This window comes from Ranitomeya variabilis, chromosome 2, assembly GCF_051348905.1.
Source record: "Ranitomeya variabilis isolate aRanVar5 chromosome 2, aRanVar5.hap1, whole genome shotgun sequence".
In the NCBI taxonomy this organism is placed as follows: domain Eukaryota; kingdom Metazoa; phylum Chordata; class Amphibia; order Anura; family Dendrobatidae; genus Ranitomeya; species Ranitomeya variabilis.
In genome coordinates this window covers 1,037,424,858-1,037,443,346 of record NC_135233.1, presented here as the reverse complement: position 1 = coordinate 1,037,443,346, position 18,489 = coordinate 1,037,424,858, and the positions used below count along the sequence as shown (strand labels likewise).

Here is an 18,489-nt window from a genome sequence, read left to right as displayed (position 1 = left end):
TGTCAATAAAACACTAACTGTATTGAAACTGCCTCACACAGTCCTATATTATGTTGCATTCAGATTAAATGGCCAAAACCTGCTGACAGATTCTTTTTAACAGTTGCTCAGATTACCTGCTATTATGGGTGCCATAGATTTGGGTACAGATGCCGTCCACTATTTTTACTACTTTACCTGTGAGGTATCGATGTGTATGGCCACCAGGAAACAAGAATTAGAGATGCCAGCCTTGGACAAATGAGACCGGTGCTCGGCCAATATGCACGCATTCTCTTTAAAAAAAAAAAAAAAGCTAGCAAAATGTAATAAAGGTATAAGCTGGAAGATGGGGCCATACAATTTGATCAAAATGTGTGCGAAGAAGCTTAAATATCCAAGTATCTTCTATAGTCTATATATTCTATATTCACAGTAGTGCAGTATTGATATCTTCAATGTTCACCTGTATGACCAGAAGTGTCGCGGAGACATGTCGTTATGTACATCCAGCCTTGGAGCGATGCTTTTAAGGCAGCGATCTGCAAACCTGTTACTTTCCGGCTAAACCTGAGCCTGTTTTGCAACACATGGAAATCAATATTTTTCTTCTCTCTGTCCCCATTTTGGAAAACTCTGAGTTCTGATGAAGATAACATGGGACCTTGTATGTAGACAAGATGTGCAGGCCTGGAGGAACCTTATTGCTTCGAGAAGAACCTGTTGGCATTTCCATACAGATTCTTTTTTTTTTTGCTGTTCATGAAGTCTGCTCAGTGTTACATTCCTGGTCGCCTAGAGGCCGCTTTCCACATTGTAGCAGGAACATAACAGCCCGCGTCTCCTGCCAGGATAACCCTCTTACCACAGTCATTAGAAGCTATACTGCGGCTGACTCTGTGCCGAGCGGCTCACAACCCTCACCGGGCCCTTTCCATGGTTGGGATTATGGTTACGGCAGAAATAGTGCACAACACTTCTGTAAAGGAGCGTGTTCATCCTGGACGTGGGATCTGATCCCAGGAGCTTCACCAGTGATAAAGGGGCCCTACACTTTCCTGAATATTTACACACTGATTCTATCGGGCAGCTAAAAGTCTTATTTTTGTCCCCTAAGACCTCTTTAAAGAAAATATGTTCACCTTTAAATGTTTTCTGTCTTATGTACTGATGAAAAGTCCAGACATGTGATATAGGACATTAGTGGAAGACTGTGCAGAGAATGAGCGTTTCCCACTACAGATTTAAAGGTCCAGAAGAAAAGGGGTTGTCTGGCCAATATTATGTAGCTATTTTTAAAGAATGGTATACTATTAAAAAGTGATACTTGCCAACCCTGTTCAGGTGTTTCCTGGGCTCTTTTCCAGGAAATGATTGTTCAGCCAATCACAGCTAGTGGGAGGTTAAATACGACCAATCGCAGCTAGTGATTGGTTAAAAACGACCAATCTCAGCTGGTGAGGGGCTAAACACCACCAGTCTCAGCTAGTGAGGGGTTAAACCCGACCAGTCTCAGCTAGTGAGGGGCTGAACGCGACCAGTGTCGGCGAGTGAGGGGCTGAACGCGACCAGTGTCGGCGAGTGAGGGGCTGAACGCGACCAGTGTCGGCGAGTGAGGGGCTAATAAATGTGACCATTCGCAGCTAGTGATGGGCTAAACATGACCAGTCTCAGCTAGTGAGGGGTTGATATATTTTATGCAGCAGATCCATAGAGGCTCGTGTCCGTGAATCCACAACAACTGATCCGTCTTGCAATTTTGTACATCATTTTGTGTAAATTCACCTGGTCCACCAAAAACGTGTAGGATTTTTCACATTTTACCTGTAAACCTCAGATTATGGCTTTTTAATCTTTAGTGAATTTACCTTCTGAACCCTCCATTTCTGTGCAGTACTTTCTCTATAGTCGTCTGTCTATCGGTGCAGAAATGAACACGACACATAAAGAAAAGAGGCGAGGGTGTTACATTTCGTGACGAGGTTCTCTTCAGTCCTTCATCTTCTTTTCCCTTCCTAGGCCGCTATAGTAAATTGGTGCAGAGTGGATTCCTCCTTCCATCTGGCAGAGCCGGTGCACACGGACTGCATCACTCTGACGAATGTTCTTTTCACGGCCACAGTTTTCAGAAATTGCTTTTTCAGATTTGTAAAGAATTTTCTTTTTCTTTTCTCACCTTCTCTTTATGAGGCAGTTTAAAAAAAAATATCCTAGAAAATAATGTAATAAATAAATAACCAGTGAAATGTCGCTTCTGCTTGTTCTTTTATACTTCAGAAAGTGGAGAGGGCCTGTTAAATAAAACATAGCTTGTGGGAAGAGATATCCATCTGCATATTTAAAATGGATGGCACTCGACATAAAATAGTTATACAGCAAATTGTTCACCCCATGCTAATTTGCAATGGACAAATGTCTGCCTGCATACTAATATATGGAGCTCGCTGGATCAGCAGCTTAACCCTATGTGCCGATCTATGTAATAGTGAATGAATGACTGCTGCCGTCGCGCTTCCTAGCAGCAATCTCATCGCTGGTCCTCCACCATTAGGTCTCATTCACACATCCGATGTTCTCGTACGGGTGCCATCTGTGGTTTTCACGGCAAGCCCTCGTACCTTTGATCATCCATGGGACTAGTCACATGCCAGTGATTTTTTGCTGCGCACGGAAAATCTTGGGGATATGTCCAATTTTGAACCTAGGGTCAGATCACAATCAGCAATGCAAATCTATAGGACAGTGAGAAAAAATCTGACCGCACTCAGATGACCTCGGAGTGTTGTCTGACTTTCACAGTGTCACATAGAAGGTGGAGAAACGTTTTCTTTCTTTTTTACTCCCAACAAACGAGAAAAACTGATGACACAACGATCAAAGTCTCATCGAAATAATCAGCCCATTTTTCTTGAACATGATAATAATGGACATCAGAAGGTGGAGGCATCGGTTTTTTCTTGAACATGATAATATTGGACATCAGAAGGTGGAGGCATCGGTGTAAAGGCTAGACAGAAATACGACCCTGGCTGCCCCATTCAGGACGGATACGAGAGGACAAAGTTTGGTAAGAGGTAGGCCGATTAGTAAAGAGTTGCGGTAGTCCAGACGAGAATAAGAGCAACAGTAAGAGTTGTTGCAGTTTCAAAGTTGAGAAAAGGTCAGATTCTGGAGATGTTTTTTTAGATGCAGGTGACATGAGTGAGCGATTGGATACAGGGAATAAAGGAAAGTTCTGTGTCACATATAACCCCAAGCAGGTGTGCTGCTTGGAAGTTATTGTTGAACCCTCCAAGGTAATTTCAATGTCAGGTTGAGTTAGGTTAGTAGAGGAAGGAAGCACAATAAGTTCAGTTTTGGAGAGATTCAGTTTCAGATGGAGGGAGAACCTAGCGTTACAATCCTTGGTATTTTGTATTGTGGTGGGGGTGATGTCAGGGAAAGGTGTGTGTAATTGGGTGTCATCAGCATAGAGCTGATACTGGAACCCAAATCTACTGATTGTTAGTCAAATACGGGTAGTATACAAGGAGAAGAGGAGGGGGCCTAGGACTGAGCCCTGAGGAACCCCAACAGTAAGGGAACGAGGAGAGGAGTAAGTGCCGGCAAAAGATACAGTGAAGGAGCTGTCAGAAAGACAGGAGGAGAACCAGGAGAGAACGGTGTCCTTGAGGCACATAGAGTGGAACATAGTGAGGAGGAGCTGATGATCCACCGTGTCGAATGCAGAAAGATCCAGGAGAATCAGCACGGAGTAGTGACAATTAGATTTAGCTGTTAGTAGATCATTGGAGACTTTAGTGAGGACAGTGTCAGTAGAATGGAAGGCGCGAAACCAGAAGGGTCAAGAAGAGCATTATCTGAGAGATAGCGAATTAGACCAAGTGTATCAGGAGTTTAGAGATAAAGGGAAGATTCGAGTCAGGTCTGTAGTTAGTAGCACGGTTCTGGTTGAGGGATGGCTCTTTAAGTAATGGATGTATGATGGCGTGTTTAAAGGAGGAGGGAAAGATACCGGAAGAGAGAGAGAGAGGTTAAATATTTTAGTTGTCACCTCCTCTCCAAATAAGTGACATATATGCGCCAAAACATCTACATGTAGAAGGAAATGTACTTTTTCAGTCCAGGACACCTTCCTCCATTGCTTTGTGGTCCAGTTCTGATGCTTTGGGGCCCATTGTAGGTGCTTTTGATGATTGACAGGAGTTTTTGACAGCCCCATTAACAGCAAGATGTGATGCTATGTGTCCTGCAGTTACTTTTTCAGCATTTTTTATTAATACAGTAGCACCCCTATGTGATCAAACTAGGTTTCTTAGCGTCCATTCTCAGCATTCTAACCATTGCATACCAGGCGAAACCCCACAAGTCCTGACATTTTGGAGATGCGCTGACCTAGTCCTGCAGCCATCACAATTTGACCCTTGTCTAAGTCATTCAGATCCTTCCTTAAGATGTTACCCTTTGTCAGATGTAAAGCAAAGACCCCAGTACGTCCCTATAGATTTTCCTTTTAGAAACACAACACAGATATTCATGGCTTCATCATGAGTTTGATATCAGATTCCAAGTGATGCAACCCCAAAAAGACCTGGTGCTTGCAGTAATCCTTTTTGGGATCTAGAGTCTCATTCAATAGACCCCACTCACGTTGAACATTTTAGAAGCTACTTTTGGCTTTTTTTTCCCCCCCTTTCACTGAATTACATTTTCATGCTTAGCTGCAGCGCGTTTCGCAGCTTCTGGCCAGGATCTTGCTTAAAGTGCCTCCATTATGCAAACTTGTGGTACTAGTGTTTTCTCAGCATTTGTCTTCATCGCTCTGCTGATTTCCACAGAATGGTGTTGGACAATATCGAGAAGGAAATTGTAACACTGTTATTGTCTCACTCTGACTAAATTACTCTCCCTGGATGTTCCTGCCAAAAAATGTACCAACCACGATTAAGTCATCAGCTCCTGGGGTAAAGAGTTTATGGCCGGCAGTCACAAGTGGAGCTATGGTGAGGCGTGTCATGTGTCGTGCACTAGTAGTTTTGCTTTCATATACGTGACCTGAACATTACGCTGTTGCTTTCATTTTGTTCAAAGTGGTTGATGTACATTCATGACAAAAACTAAGTACACCCTCTTTGACTTCTATGATTTTTATGTATCAGAGTAACTGCAATTTGGTCTTTTTGTGCAAAAAAAAAAAAAGAAACCGGATGTTGAACCGGAATCACAGTTGTAAACAGATAGGTATAGCGATATTGGGATTAAAACATAACTTTTAAAATATACAGCTCTGGCAAAAATTAAGAGACCACTGAAAAATGTTCAGTTTGTCCGATTTTTCTCCTTATTTGTATATTTTTGAGTAAAATGTAAATTGTTCATTTATTCTATAAACTACTGACAACATGTCTCCGAATTTCCAATCAATAAATTTTGTTTTTTTTTTCCTGACAAAAATGGTCAAAATTAAAAAAAAAAACAAAAAAAAAACCCAGTGCTTTCAGATCTCAAATAATGCAAATAAAACAAGTTCAGAATCATTTAGAAACAACAATACTAATGTTTTAACTCAGGAAGAGTTAAGAAATCAACATTTTGTGGAATGACCATGATTTTTAATCACAGCTTTCATGCGTCTTGGCATGCTTTCCACCAGTCTTTCACACTGCTTCTGGCGTAAAAATGTAAGCAGTTCTTCTTTGATGGCTTGTGACTATCCGTCATCCTCTTGATTACATTCCAGAGGTTTTCAATGGGGTTCAGGTCTGGAGATTGGGCTGCCCATGACAGGGTTTTGATGTGATGGTCTGTTAATTTTTGCCAGAGCTGTATATGTAAGAATTAGAAGCAACTAGACACACAACATATAAGAACCCGAAAGCCAAACCAGGTAATTAAAATTAAAATTAGTTACTAAGTATTAACACTACAGCCAAAGGGCATCGACAGGAGTCCTAGAAATACCGCCTAGATTGCCTTTTAAGACCATGTAAAGCCCAAATAGTTATGACTGGAAATTATTAGGTAACAAAGCAGTAGGTAAATGATATAGTAACTACAAGTGGGCCATCGGGGTAATTTGACCCTAAGATATACACTCACTGGCCACTTTATTAGGTACACCTGTCCAACTTCTTGTTAACACTTAATTTCTAATCAGCCAATCACATGGCGGCAACTCAGTGCATTTAGGCATGTAGACATGGTCAAGACAATCTCCTGCAGTTCAAACCGAGCATCAGTATGGGGAAGAAAGGTGATTTGAGTGCCTTTGAACGTGGCATGGTTGTTGGTGCCAGAAGGGCTGGTCTGAGTATTTCAGAAACTGCTGATCTACTGGGATTTTCACGCACAACCATCTCTAGGGTTTACAGAGAATGGTCCGAAAAAGAAAAAAAATCCAGTGAGCGGCAGTTCTGTGGGCGGAAATGCCTTGTTGATGCCAGAGGTCAGAGGAGAATGGGCAGACTGGTTCGAGCTGATAGAAAGGCAACAGTGACTCAAATCGCCACCCGTTACAACCAAGGTAGGCCTAAGAGCATCTCTGAACGCACAGTGCGTCAAACTTTGAGGCAGATGGGCTACAGCAGCAGAAGACCACACCGGGTACCACTCCTTTCAGCTAAGAACAGGAAACTGAGGCTACAATTTGTAAAAGCTCATCGAAATTGGACAGTAGAAGATTGGAAAAACGTTGCTTGGTCTGATGAGTCTCGATTTCTGCTGCGACATTCGGATGGTAGGGTCAGAATTTGGCGTAAACAACATGAAAGCATGGATCCATCCTGCCTTGTATGGAGCATCTTTGGGATGTGCAGCCGACAAATCTGCGGCAACTGTGTGATGCCATCATGTCAATATGGACCAAAATCTCTGAGGAATGCTTCCAGCACCTTGTTGAATCTATGCCACGAAGAATTGAGGCAGTTCTGAAGGCAAAAGGGGGTCCAACCCGTTACTAGCATGGTGTACCTAATAAAGTGGCCGGTGAGTGTATGTACCTTATGAAGAAACCAATTGGTTAGTTTAATCTGCACCAACCAACAATCCACCAGATGAAACTCGTTTGTTGCCCTTAACAATTGTAGCTGGAGGACTATAGCGGATGCTGATGGGTCAGAAAAAAACACAAATCAAAAGTGAGAAAAATATGCAGCTGCGAAGAAACCAAAGGTGAGTATGCCATGTCCACTGTGGACAGTACAGAAATTGTGCGGAATAATTGGGGTCGTGTGGAATCTAATAGTGCACAGTAAAATTTGTCGAAAGGGATTGTCTCATAAAGAAAACCCTATTAGGACATTATAGAGTGGAGTCCCTGCTCTCTGGGGCCGGATGGAGAGCGGTCCGGTACGTTGCCTACGGGGCTTTCTGCAATGGGTTGTCTCATTAGATAAATGTATAGGTGAAGTGCTGGGTTATCAAATACTCTGAAGCGTGAAAGGTCACGGTTAGGTGCCTGCGGATGCTGCTGCTCCTGTGCCGATTTATCCAATTTTCTTTTTGCTGTCCCAGACAAACTTCTGCTCTCATGCAAGGATCTACTGTTCGTTTTCAGAGGTTTTTGGAGGGGCCTAAGGCGCTAGACAATTTGTGCCTACAGACTTTTCCCCCTCTATATCTTGTACTGGATATAGATAAGGTTTCTGACAAACTTCCGAGAATAGTAGTTGTATGAAATGTGTATCCGCATTGCGCAGCATAATGTTGCAGAAGGGGACATGAGGGTTTTGCAATGACTGGGGATTGGGTATTACAGAATTGTGCTCAGGGATCACGAATTGCTTAAGCCACCTCTGTTTTTACATTGTGTCACCTGTGACAGCCCTCCTTGTTCCAGTCTGGTTCACCTAATAAGTATTATGGGGTATCATTAGCTATAGCCGTAATTCTGTGAGGAAGCTCCGTATAGGGAATGGTGTCAGTCTGTGTTGTATAGCTGTAGGAAAGAAGGGAAGACCACCCAATCCCACGTATGTGATCAACATATGTTCTCCTCCACTACTCCATATATGCAGTGGGGAAAATAAGTACCGTACTTGATACACTGCCGATTTTGGATGTTCTCCCACCTACAAAGAATGGAGAGGTCCGTAGGTACACTTCACCTGCGAGAGAGAGAATCTAAAAATAAAAACCAGAAAAAAAAATTTGTATGATTTTTAAATGATTAAATTGCAGGAAATAAGTGTTTGATCACCTACCAATAAGCAAAAATTCTGTCTCTCACAGACCTGTTAGTTTTTCTATAAGAAGCCTCCTACTCTGTACACATTACCTATATTAACTGCACACAAGATGGCTGTCGATCTTACTCTGTCTGGGGCTTTATGCAAGATCTCGCCTTGTGGGGTAAGGAGGAGTCTAGGAAAGGTCAGGAATCCACCCAGAACTGCACGGGAGGACCTGGTCAACGACCTGAAGAGAGCTATGACCACAGTCTCAAACATTACTGGTTAGTAACACACTACGCCGTCATGGATTAAAATGCTGCCGGGTACACAAGGTCCCCCTGCTCACACCAGCACATGTCCAGGCCTGTTTGAAGTTTGTCATTGACCCCCTGGATGATCCAGATGAGGTATGGGAGAAGATCTTGGTCAGATGAGACCAAAATAGAACTTTTTGGTATCAACTCGCTGTGTTTGATGTAAGAAGGATGAGTACAACCCCAAGAACACCATCCCAACCGTGAAGCATGGTGGGGGAAACCTCATACTTTGGGGGTGCTTTTCTGCAAAGGGGACAGGACAACTGTACTGTATTGAATGGGAGGATGAATGGGGTCATTTATCACGAGATTTTGGCCAGCAACCTCCTTCCCTCAGTCAGATCATTAAATATGGGCCATGGTTGGGTCTTCCATCATGACAATGACCTAAAACACACAGCCAGGGCAACTAAGGAGTGGCTCCGTAAGAAGCATTTCAAGGTCCTGGAGGGGCCTAGCCAGTCTCCAGACCTGAACCCAATAGAAAATCTTTTGAGGAGCTGAAACTCAATGTCACCTAATGACAGCCCCGAAACCTGGAAGATCTGGAGAAGATCTGTATGGAGGAGGAGGCCAAAATCCCTGCTGCAGTGTGTGCAAACTAGGTCAAGAACTACAGCAAATGTCTGACCTCTGTAATTGCAAACAAAGGTTTCTGTACCAAATATTAAGTTCTGTTTTTCTATTGTATCAAATACTTATTTCATGCAATAAATGCAAATTATTTATGTAAAAATCATACAATGTGATTTAATGGATTTTTTTTAAAGATTCTTTCACATTTGAAGTGCACCTACGATAAAAATTACAGACCTCTTCATTCGTTGTAGGTGGGAAAACCTGCAAAATTATCAGTGTATCAAATTCTTATGTTCCCCACTATATGCACTTTAGGCCAAGTAAAGACTGCTTGTATTTTTAATAGGAAAGGAGATTAAACCACTAGCAAGCATGGGAGCAAAGGATTGAGCATACTGAAATTCATTACGTGCCATCTTTCTTTCCCCTGATATGTGCCATTGGGAAGCAAGTCATGTGGCCCCCAATCACATAAAATACTCAGCGAGTCTCATCTTTCATTTAATGTGTTTAATCAACTTTTTAGAATTTCTTATTAATGCTAAAATCGCGTTACAAACAGGGTATAATCTCAGGCTTAATGTGGGAAGCTTAAGGATTTAAAAACAAAAAAAAGTCTCCCTCCTTCTGAATATGAGAACTGCACCTAGTATTGGTACCACACACAACCTGTGGACCAGTGTGGCTCTGATTTTAGAAGAAAGACGTGAGATTGCACTTGTAAAATGGGAAAGACTCACCTGAACTGCACCAGGATTGGGAAAGACTCACCTGAACTGCACCAGGATCATTCTCATGTTCAGCCAACTGTCCAATATGAATGGAGGGGCACCAACAGGTGATCCCGGGAGAGATAAGGATATGACATGTCCCATTTTAGACGATTGGTATTTTTTTTTGTATTCTGAGAGATGTCTGGCGGAGGCTTGATCATAGAGAAGACAGGAGCGCTCCTGTGTATGGGAGAGTTGGGCGAGAGAGGTGCTGGCCGAATGATCGACCGAACCACTGTTCTGCTGACAACCATCCAGAGTGTATGGGGGGCTTTATTCTTACACAAGGTCACATGGGGGGGCTTTATTCCTGCACAAGGTCACATGGGTCCAGTGTGGAAAAGTAAGCAACCCCCCATGTGTGTAACTTTGAGCCCAACAGTGGCTTCTTTGTGAGAAAGCACTGTGGCAGCTTGGGGCCTTGGGGTCCCATAAATATGTCTGATTAGCCCAAGTTGTTTTGTACTTATCCAATTCAGCCAGCTATTGTAGTCTTTTCATTGTGCTGATGTCATTTTGTCGGGGGTTCAGATGTAAACCCCAATGCGGCCACCGAACGGGTGCTAGAATGCAGTGGGTGTTTGTGGTTGGCCATAATGTATCTGCATTTAAAGTTCTGTAAAAAGAGGAAACCGATCCTTGATTGAGCTTACTCCAGGCAAAGACTGTTGCCGTGGATTTGTTCTGTGTTAACGGTGACATAAACCATCTTCTCCTTGTGCAGGTTGCAGGCAGCAGTGTCGTCGGACCACACAGTTCTGTCCTTGGTTCCATGAACGTAGATGCGGTTTGTGAAAAGCTGAAACAGATTGATGGCATCGAGCAGAGTATGTTGGCTCAGTACACTGCAACCATCCGGAAGGTATGCAAAGCCTAAGTTATTGGGTATGGCATAAGGTTGCAGATCTTGTATAGTCACATGTGAAAAGAACGGAAAAAAAACACAAATCTATGTTTCCCATTTGCTCACACAGGCAAACATCAATGGCCGCGTCCTGGCACAGTGCAGCATGGAAGAGCTGAAGAAAGAGATGAGCATGAACTTCGGTGACTGGCATCTATTCAAGAGCGCGGTAAGGAGGGGTGATCACATTTATACTTTGCCATACTTTGAAAGAGCTTCAAATGTAGCTCGATTGAGGTGGACTTGGTCTGTCAAAATCCTCAAACTTGCGCTAAGGCCGGTTTCACATACCCGTGTTTCATGTGCAATGTACCCATAGGCCATGGGTTCTCCTGACCTGACCTCGACAACTTCCTGTATACCAATGAGGCTCCTCAGTTCGGGTCAGGAGCTCCTCGGCCAGTCCATATATCATGGTCCATGGCCGGACTGTAAAACATGCATTTGTGAAACCAGCCTTAAACCAAGAACACTCATACTTGTGGAGTTGTCCAAGAAGGCGCCAATCATGTGGCATCTTAAAGACTTGTGCTTCGGTTACTATCCCTCCTTATAGCAGCGAGTGGCCAAATTGAGTTCCCGTTGGTCATTCTCTCACTCTGCCGTCTGCACACAGTTCTCTTCCGAACTAGAATCTGTTTGCATTCAGCACAGTGAATTTAGTGTTTGTGCCATGTGCAATCATGAATGATCATGGCCCAACTACGGTGGTAAGAGACATGGCTGTGATGCCACGTGATATCTGGCCCCTCCAGTAGTCACCCTCTCTAGATGACCATGCCTTGGCCAAAGCTCGTAAAAGGGGTAGAAGGCAAGTGCCACAGTGAGACTTTGAGATGTTCAAGGGGTTTATAGAGACACGAGTCTAATTTCTGTTTTCTTCCTACCATAATTGACACTTGTTCATTGGTTGTATCTGGTTTTGCCATTCACTTGAAGGGAGAAAGGCTGCAGCACCGAAAGCCTTTGGATAATGGTGGTGCCGTTTCTGGAAAAAAGCAGGTCGCTTATACTGATCTCATGTATGTTGCCATAGATCACATTTTCTGATGTTGTAATGTGGACCTTCGATTTAATAAATTATAGAGCCGTCTTTAGTAATGTGTCTACTGTGGAAAGATTTGGGGGGCGGGGGGTCTCTGACGATCAGGATGGTAATAACGTTCGGTGCGGATATTGATTGAGTGCAGTAATGAGCATGTGACTGGAATAATCTAATCTGCACCTAAACAGATTTACTTCTGCTCTCGCTTTAAAGAGATTAAGTGTTTAAAACATAGCAGACGACTGCTCGAAATGATTCAGACTGAACTGTTCTCTTGGCCATGGTTTCCTGGAGCCTTGTGTGGAGATCTCTCCATAACGCACAGGTTACAGTTCTCCTGTTTCATGCTCCTCTCTTTGCTGTGGTTTAGTTTTGGGGGGGCAAGGGTGGGAGGGAGTGCGATTCACATGGCAGGAAAGATTTTGATTGGAAATGGGTTTGCTTTGTATTAATGATATCACTGCTGTCCTCCTCTTCTAAAAGGTTCAAGACATGAGAGGCTCTGAAATGCCGCAGATGCATCCTGACGAAGCCCGAATGCCAGAGTTGGTCAGAAACGTGGGCCACAGTGACATTGGCCGACGTGCAGTGCCAAATCCAGACATGCCTCACACCGACCTCGCGAGCCAGAACTATGACTTTGGCTTTAGTTTTGAGGACATTAACACACTTGGTTTTGAAGAATCTGCACGCCAAAACACCATGGCCTGGCAGGTAGATATGGGGTTAAGATACTGAGGAGTATGTGATGTGAGTGGGTCAGAGAGAGATTGGAGACATTGACTACAGTTACCAAAGGATTTCATCGTCTAGCCTTCACCAATAAAATGCTGATATCTGAAGCTGTCATTTTGCTACATGAAATTCCCTGATGATTTCACCTTTTAAAAGGGTTATTTCCATTATAAAAATGCCTTACAATGGGGCCCGAATACCAGGACCCCGCCGGCTGGACAGATACCTGTCTGAGATGGTTTAGTGAAACCTGCATTGAACAGGAGGTCGGACGTGATGACCCTTGAAGTCCCTTCCAACATTCTATGATCTCACGTTTGAAGGGATCAAAATCCACATCCTGTGCGTTTATCCCTTATTGGGAATCTGTCAGCAGGCTATTGTGCCCCCTTCTACTATGTATATATGTCCATATGTACAATGAATACCCATCGATAAGAAAATTAGGAATCTGGCAAACTCAAACTAATATTGGACCAAAAAAGAGGGGGTAATAAACCCAACGAGTATATAAGCCATAAATAACGGCCTTATTTCAATTCATTAATTAAATAAATATAATGTAAAATGCATGCAAAAACAGAGGCTGTCTAGCAATGCTGCAGGGATCAGAGCAAAATATAACATAGTACTCTTCAGGAGTCGTGGAAGAAGTTGCCACGAAACGTGCGTTGGGGCAGCAGGGATCAACTACACTGACTTGCTTGTAAGTTTACTTTGTTATTTAACTATTTAATGTCCCTTTGATTGACTCACTCTAGGAGTAGCTTACCTATAGTACTTTGTCTTTATAAAGAGGCACTTTTCCCTACAGCAATCCAGTATTGTCATGTTATATTTAGTTCTGATCACTGCAGCATTGCTAGACAGCCTCTGTTTTTGCATGCATTTTACATTATATTTATTTAACTAATGAATTGAAATAAAGATGTTATTTATGGCTTATATACTAGTTAAGTTTATTACCCCCTCTTTTCGGATCCAATATGTATATGTCCATGTAGCGCTTTCAAAGACCAGTCCAGCAATGCGTTTACATGGCCAGTCTGTTCCTTCCTTAAAGAGAAATCAGCTTTTTTTTATTGATATGTATGTAAATTACTAATGTTTTCTATTCCTCACCAAGCAGGAAGAGGCGGAGAATAGAGCTGGAGTGACAGAGGTTTCAGATCTACCATAGTCAACAGCCTAATTTGCATATCTATTGAAATAATGATTTCTCAGTAACAAAGGAGCTGCTGACTATGCTAAGGCATTGCTGGACTTGTCTTTGAAAGAGCTACATGCACATATACATAGTTTGAGGGGATTAGTCCTGCTGACAGATTTCCTTTTAACAGGCCTTTACACCTTAGAAAACTGATAGCTTGTTTGGCCAATGGCTGTTTCTCCGACTCTGATACACGTGAACACTTAGCCGAGCATCCACATATTCTCTATGAGGAGAGCGGAGAAAGCCGCTGCCAGACTCATATGGCAGTGACTTATCTGCCTGCACAGCAAAAGGTTCCAGCAGATAAATTCAAAGAGCCAAATGACCTCATCTTACAGGGGAGAGTTGGGAGGCCCCTATACAGACTTGTCAGCTGATCCTGCCACAATCAGCTGGTTGGGTCTATCTTTATCTAATATGTATGGGGTCTTTGGTTGTCCTCTCCTTGCACAATGTCGCTCTCGGCCGACTATTGTGCAGGAAACTGTAGTCGGAGTGGTCAGTCAGCATTGATCTATGATAATGTCACAAGTTCTCTTGTATATGGTTGACTCATCTTGGCGTCATTGGTACGAGTCTTGTGAGCCTTGCTTATACACGTTTGTGAGTGACGTTTAATCCAGTCAATGAGATGGCGGTTTTGCATTAATGATTGTGTTACACATTTGTATTTCAGGCGAGAGCACATAGAACCCCTAGTTTGACCAGTCTTAATTCCCAAGAGTCCAGCAATGAGATCTCGAGGCTGACCGATAAAGTGCAGGCAGAATACAGAGATGCTTACAGAGAGTACATTGCGCAGATGGCTCATATAGAAGGAGGAGTGGGATCCTCAACAATAAGTGGCCGATCCTCTCCGATGAGCTCCAGTGCGTACTACATTGGGCAGAGTACATCAATCAGCTCCTTGCATTCTTCCTCGGAGCAAGACAAGGCAAAAGATGTGGATCCAAAGCAAGAAGACGGAAGGAAGCCTTTCTTGCTGAAGAGAAATGACGTTGTGGATTATACCTCCTCAACAGTGTCCACTACAGACGCTTCTCCCTTGGATCCAATCACTGAAGAAGATGAGAAGTCTGATCAGTCTGGTTCCAAGCTGCTCCCGGGTAAGAAAAATGCAGAGAGATCAAGCCTCTTCCAAGCAGCAGATATCAAGCTTAAAGGGAGTGGAATGCGCTATCAGAAGCTCCCCAGCGATGAAGACGAGTCAGGGCCAGAGGAGTCCGATAACACTCCTCTTCTTAAAGATGGCAAAGACAAAAAGCCAGACCCATCTGCAGACAAGAAGGTCACCGAACATGCATCAGAGTCTGTGAGAACGGTCATTAAGACCAAGGAATATCTCTCTGAATCTATCCTCAACAAGAAAGATTCTTCAGACTCTGGTGTCCGATCCAATGAAAGTTCACCGAATCATTCTCTCAACAACGAGGCTACGGATGACTCCCAACTGGAAAAAGCCAACCTCATAGAGCTGGAGGACGATCGCTTGAGAAGTAAGCGGGGTATACCCAACAGTCTGAGTGGCCTTCAGGACCCCGCCATAGCTCGCATGTCAATCTGCTCCGAAGACAAGAAAAGCCCATCGGAGAGCAGTCTTATAGCCAGCAGTCCTGAGGAGAACTGGCCAACATGCCAGAAGGGCTTCAACCTCAACCGCACTCCAAGCACGGTGACCCTCAACAATAACACCGGGAACCAAAACTTCGATGAAACAGCAGAAGCAAAAGAAGAGTCTCCAATCATTGTGGTCCCAGGGTCCAGTCCAGTACACAATGAAAACCTAAAGCGCATGACCCACAAGAGAGGGCAACGTTCTGGGTATAGCCGGCTGGCTAAAGATGCGTCAGAGCTGCACACAGTGACCTCCTCTGACAGCGCTGGCTTTGCAGAAGAGCGAGAGAGTATCCTTTAAACTCAATCTCCATCTGTTCAGCCGTTCATGTGCTCATTTCATCATTTTCAGCATCTTTTCATCATTCGCCCCAAAAAGCCTCCAACAGATTGTGGTCCTTAACATTGCTTCCTTAAAATGACCTGGAAAATATTTAAGTGCAAAAACCAGCAAGTAACCTAGTAAAGAGCACAGACTGCCATCCTCATCGTCCGCAGTCCCAACCCTGCCGTTCAGTCTTGTGAGAAGATCTGCTTTACTTAAAAGGACATTGTCATTGTGTGTTTTATTTATTTTATGTCTTTGGGAATCAGCCCAAATCCATCCACCACATTTGGGGGGGGGGGGGGGGGATTCATTCACCGTGTTTGTTCCTTGCGTTCATAAAATCAATTTGCTCTTTATATTGTTTTGGTGGACTGGTGGGGATTTGGCCACTCGTCACTAACCAGGACTAAAAAATGAGGACTTGTCGTCATTTGTGTCGTGGAATTGGACATCATGGTTATGAATGTAGTCATTAGGATTTCTGGTGTCTTGATGGAACCACATAAGTAATAAGAACAGGGCACTATCATAAGTAATAACTGAGCATTGGGTTGTGTGCTGCTAAACAATGGCAGAACAGTCCATATAAACCGCATGCAAATTGAAGCAATTGTCACATTTTGCATAGGAAACGTTTATTTGATTGTGTCCCTTTTAAGACGACTAGAATTGTTTGTGCTCTATATTCTATTTTATTGTCGCCGCACATCCACATACAGAAAAAAAAAAGCTAAATCTATGTGACCATACAATACTTAGTTGCTTCTTGTCTTGGATCCTTGTAAAGTTCTCCACATCCAGGTACCTGAGATAAGGGCAATGGTCATACAGAATGCAGACCATGAAGGGTGAATGGGATGTTACATCGTATTAATGGCTCCATACAACCAGTGAATTGTACCGAGTCATTATACAGCAGCGGTATATGGGGCATACCTCCTAAGGATACAGTATGATAAACTACAGTAGTGAAGGGTAACCCCATGACTATGGCAGTAGGCCAGTGTCACTATTAGTGGTTCCCAAACCCCTGAAGGCGCGCATATACCCAGGAGAGCTGAAGAGTTTTAGCCATACTATTGTCTTTCCCGTCTCTCCATACTTGCCCGAGCTTTCAATGATGAGGGAGGGAGAAAGCCGCTGTCTTGCGCCTCCGACAGAGGGAACAAGGATTCGCCATTTCAATCCAGACTCCCTGATCCTTTCCTTCCTCCGTTGAGGAGAGTTGGGCGACCCCATAAACTACATGATGTAATCTAACATAAGACCGTTGTCTCTAGCCTGTAGCTCTCCAGCTGTAGCAGGACTACAACTCTCAGCATGCTGGGAGATGGCTGAACAGCCACAGGTTGGAGATCACTCTCCAAGGGAATGAGGAATGCTCCTTTCTCATCACTACATTATGGATACCAAATTTTAGTATTAACTGTCGGAAGTTTTAAGCGTGACCGCTCAGACTTCCCAGAGATACCAGATTGTGAAGACTTTACCAGGCCTTATTAAATGCTCCGCTCCTTCATTCTACCATCATGATCACCTAGAAATGTTTGTGGTCACTTTTCCGGGGTTTTTTATTTCCCTTGGTTTTAAATATTTACCAGAGTCAATTGTGTGGATTTTTCCTGCTGTTCCTCACATGTCATCTGTATAGAGATGAGTATTCGTGAGTGTACACACCAGTGACGTGTTTGTGATGCCCTCGTACAATATAGTCTGTAATTGGACAGCACGTTCTACATGTGGATGATATCCCCAGATCTTCTAATCAGTGGTATAAACTATATGTGGCCTCCCTAGGATGTGATAGACATTGTAGTAAATTATTGACTTAACACATGGATGCCGCCCCGGCTAACCGCTCAGGAGATCCACTGCTGCTTGCATCTTCTTGGAATAGATCCTAGTAGAAAAGTTTCCTTAGGGATCTTGTCTTCTACCTAGATATGTCCATTTTTTGGTGAAAAGCTGATGTACAGGACAGAGGATCTCCTAATCATGATGTAAAGGCATCCTTGGTTATTTGATGACCATCGATGTTTAAGAGTCTACCCAGATGTTCTCTAAGAAGCCACCTTCTGCCATGGTTACTCGGGATCCCATATTTTATGTTGTCCCTTGTGTAGCTGTAATGTTTGATATCACTATATATTGGTCTCTATGGTGTTGTATTGATGTACAATGCTCCTGTGATGCGGTATGGATGACGGTGCATGGATGAGGTCTACCAGAAATGTACTCGGAGAAGAATTCAAACAGTTCTAAGTTCCTGGTAGACGTCCTAAATTCCAGGAGCAGAAGTCCAGGACCTGCTCTCATGCTTTTTTTTTTTTTTTTCTTTTTACAATTTTAAAGAGTATCTCTAACCCGGTTTCGCAGTGCAAGCTGCGTACATTGTTACATAGATCTCGACGAAGCCGTCATACTTGTTTTCAAAGAAAGACACCATGCTTCCTCTGCTATACTGCATCACGCCTATGGGTCGATGTATCTGTGGAGCTTGCATGACCGTATTGTAAATCTGCTATCACAGCGATATAACTGGTTTGAGGTTGTGAAAACCGGTAATAAAATATCGGACTTATACTAATTTCATCAGTCTTCTGTCTTTATTGTAGACTTTAAATGATATGGGCACTTTCATGGGGCAATTATGTTTTGCTTCCTTATATTTTGGGCTACAAATATTTTTTGCTATTGGGTTTCATTAAATATTTTGCACGGTTTGCCATTTATAGCCTCTATCTATTGCTGGCTGCAGAATGAGTCAACTAAAAATATGTCAGTGTGCTTGTTCTGTAGTGCAAAAACTACGTTCTGTCTTGCAAAATACT

At 43.3% G+C, this 18,489-nt stretch overlaps 1 protein-coding gene across 3 annotated transcripts in view; it reads left to right on the top strand.

Moving 5' to 3' along the window:
• Window positions 1-18,250, top strand: part of KIDINS220 (kinase D interacting substrate 220) — a 152,723-nt gene extending 134,473 nt beyond the window's left edge. For 2 of the 3 annotated variants that reach the window (XM_077291392.1, XM_077291391.1), the window contains 4 exons: window positions 10,544-10,681; window positions 10,794-10,892; window positions 12,252-12,482; window positions 14,393-18,250. In XM_077291392.1, the coding sequence (XP_077147507.1) occupies window positions 10,544-10,681; window positions 10,794-10,892; window positions 12,252-12,482; window positions 14,393-15,631 (1,707 nt within the window). In that variant the 3' untranslated portion in view covers window positions 15,632-18,250. The remainder of the gene's footprint in view (window positions 1-10,543; window positions 10,682-10,793; window positions 10,893-12,251; window positions 12,483-14,392) is intronic. The other variant, XM_077291393.1, reaches the window with a different exon arrangement.
• Window positions 18,251-18,489: the final 239 nt, after the last annotated feature.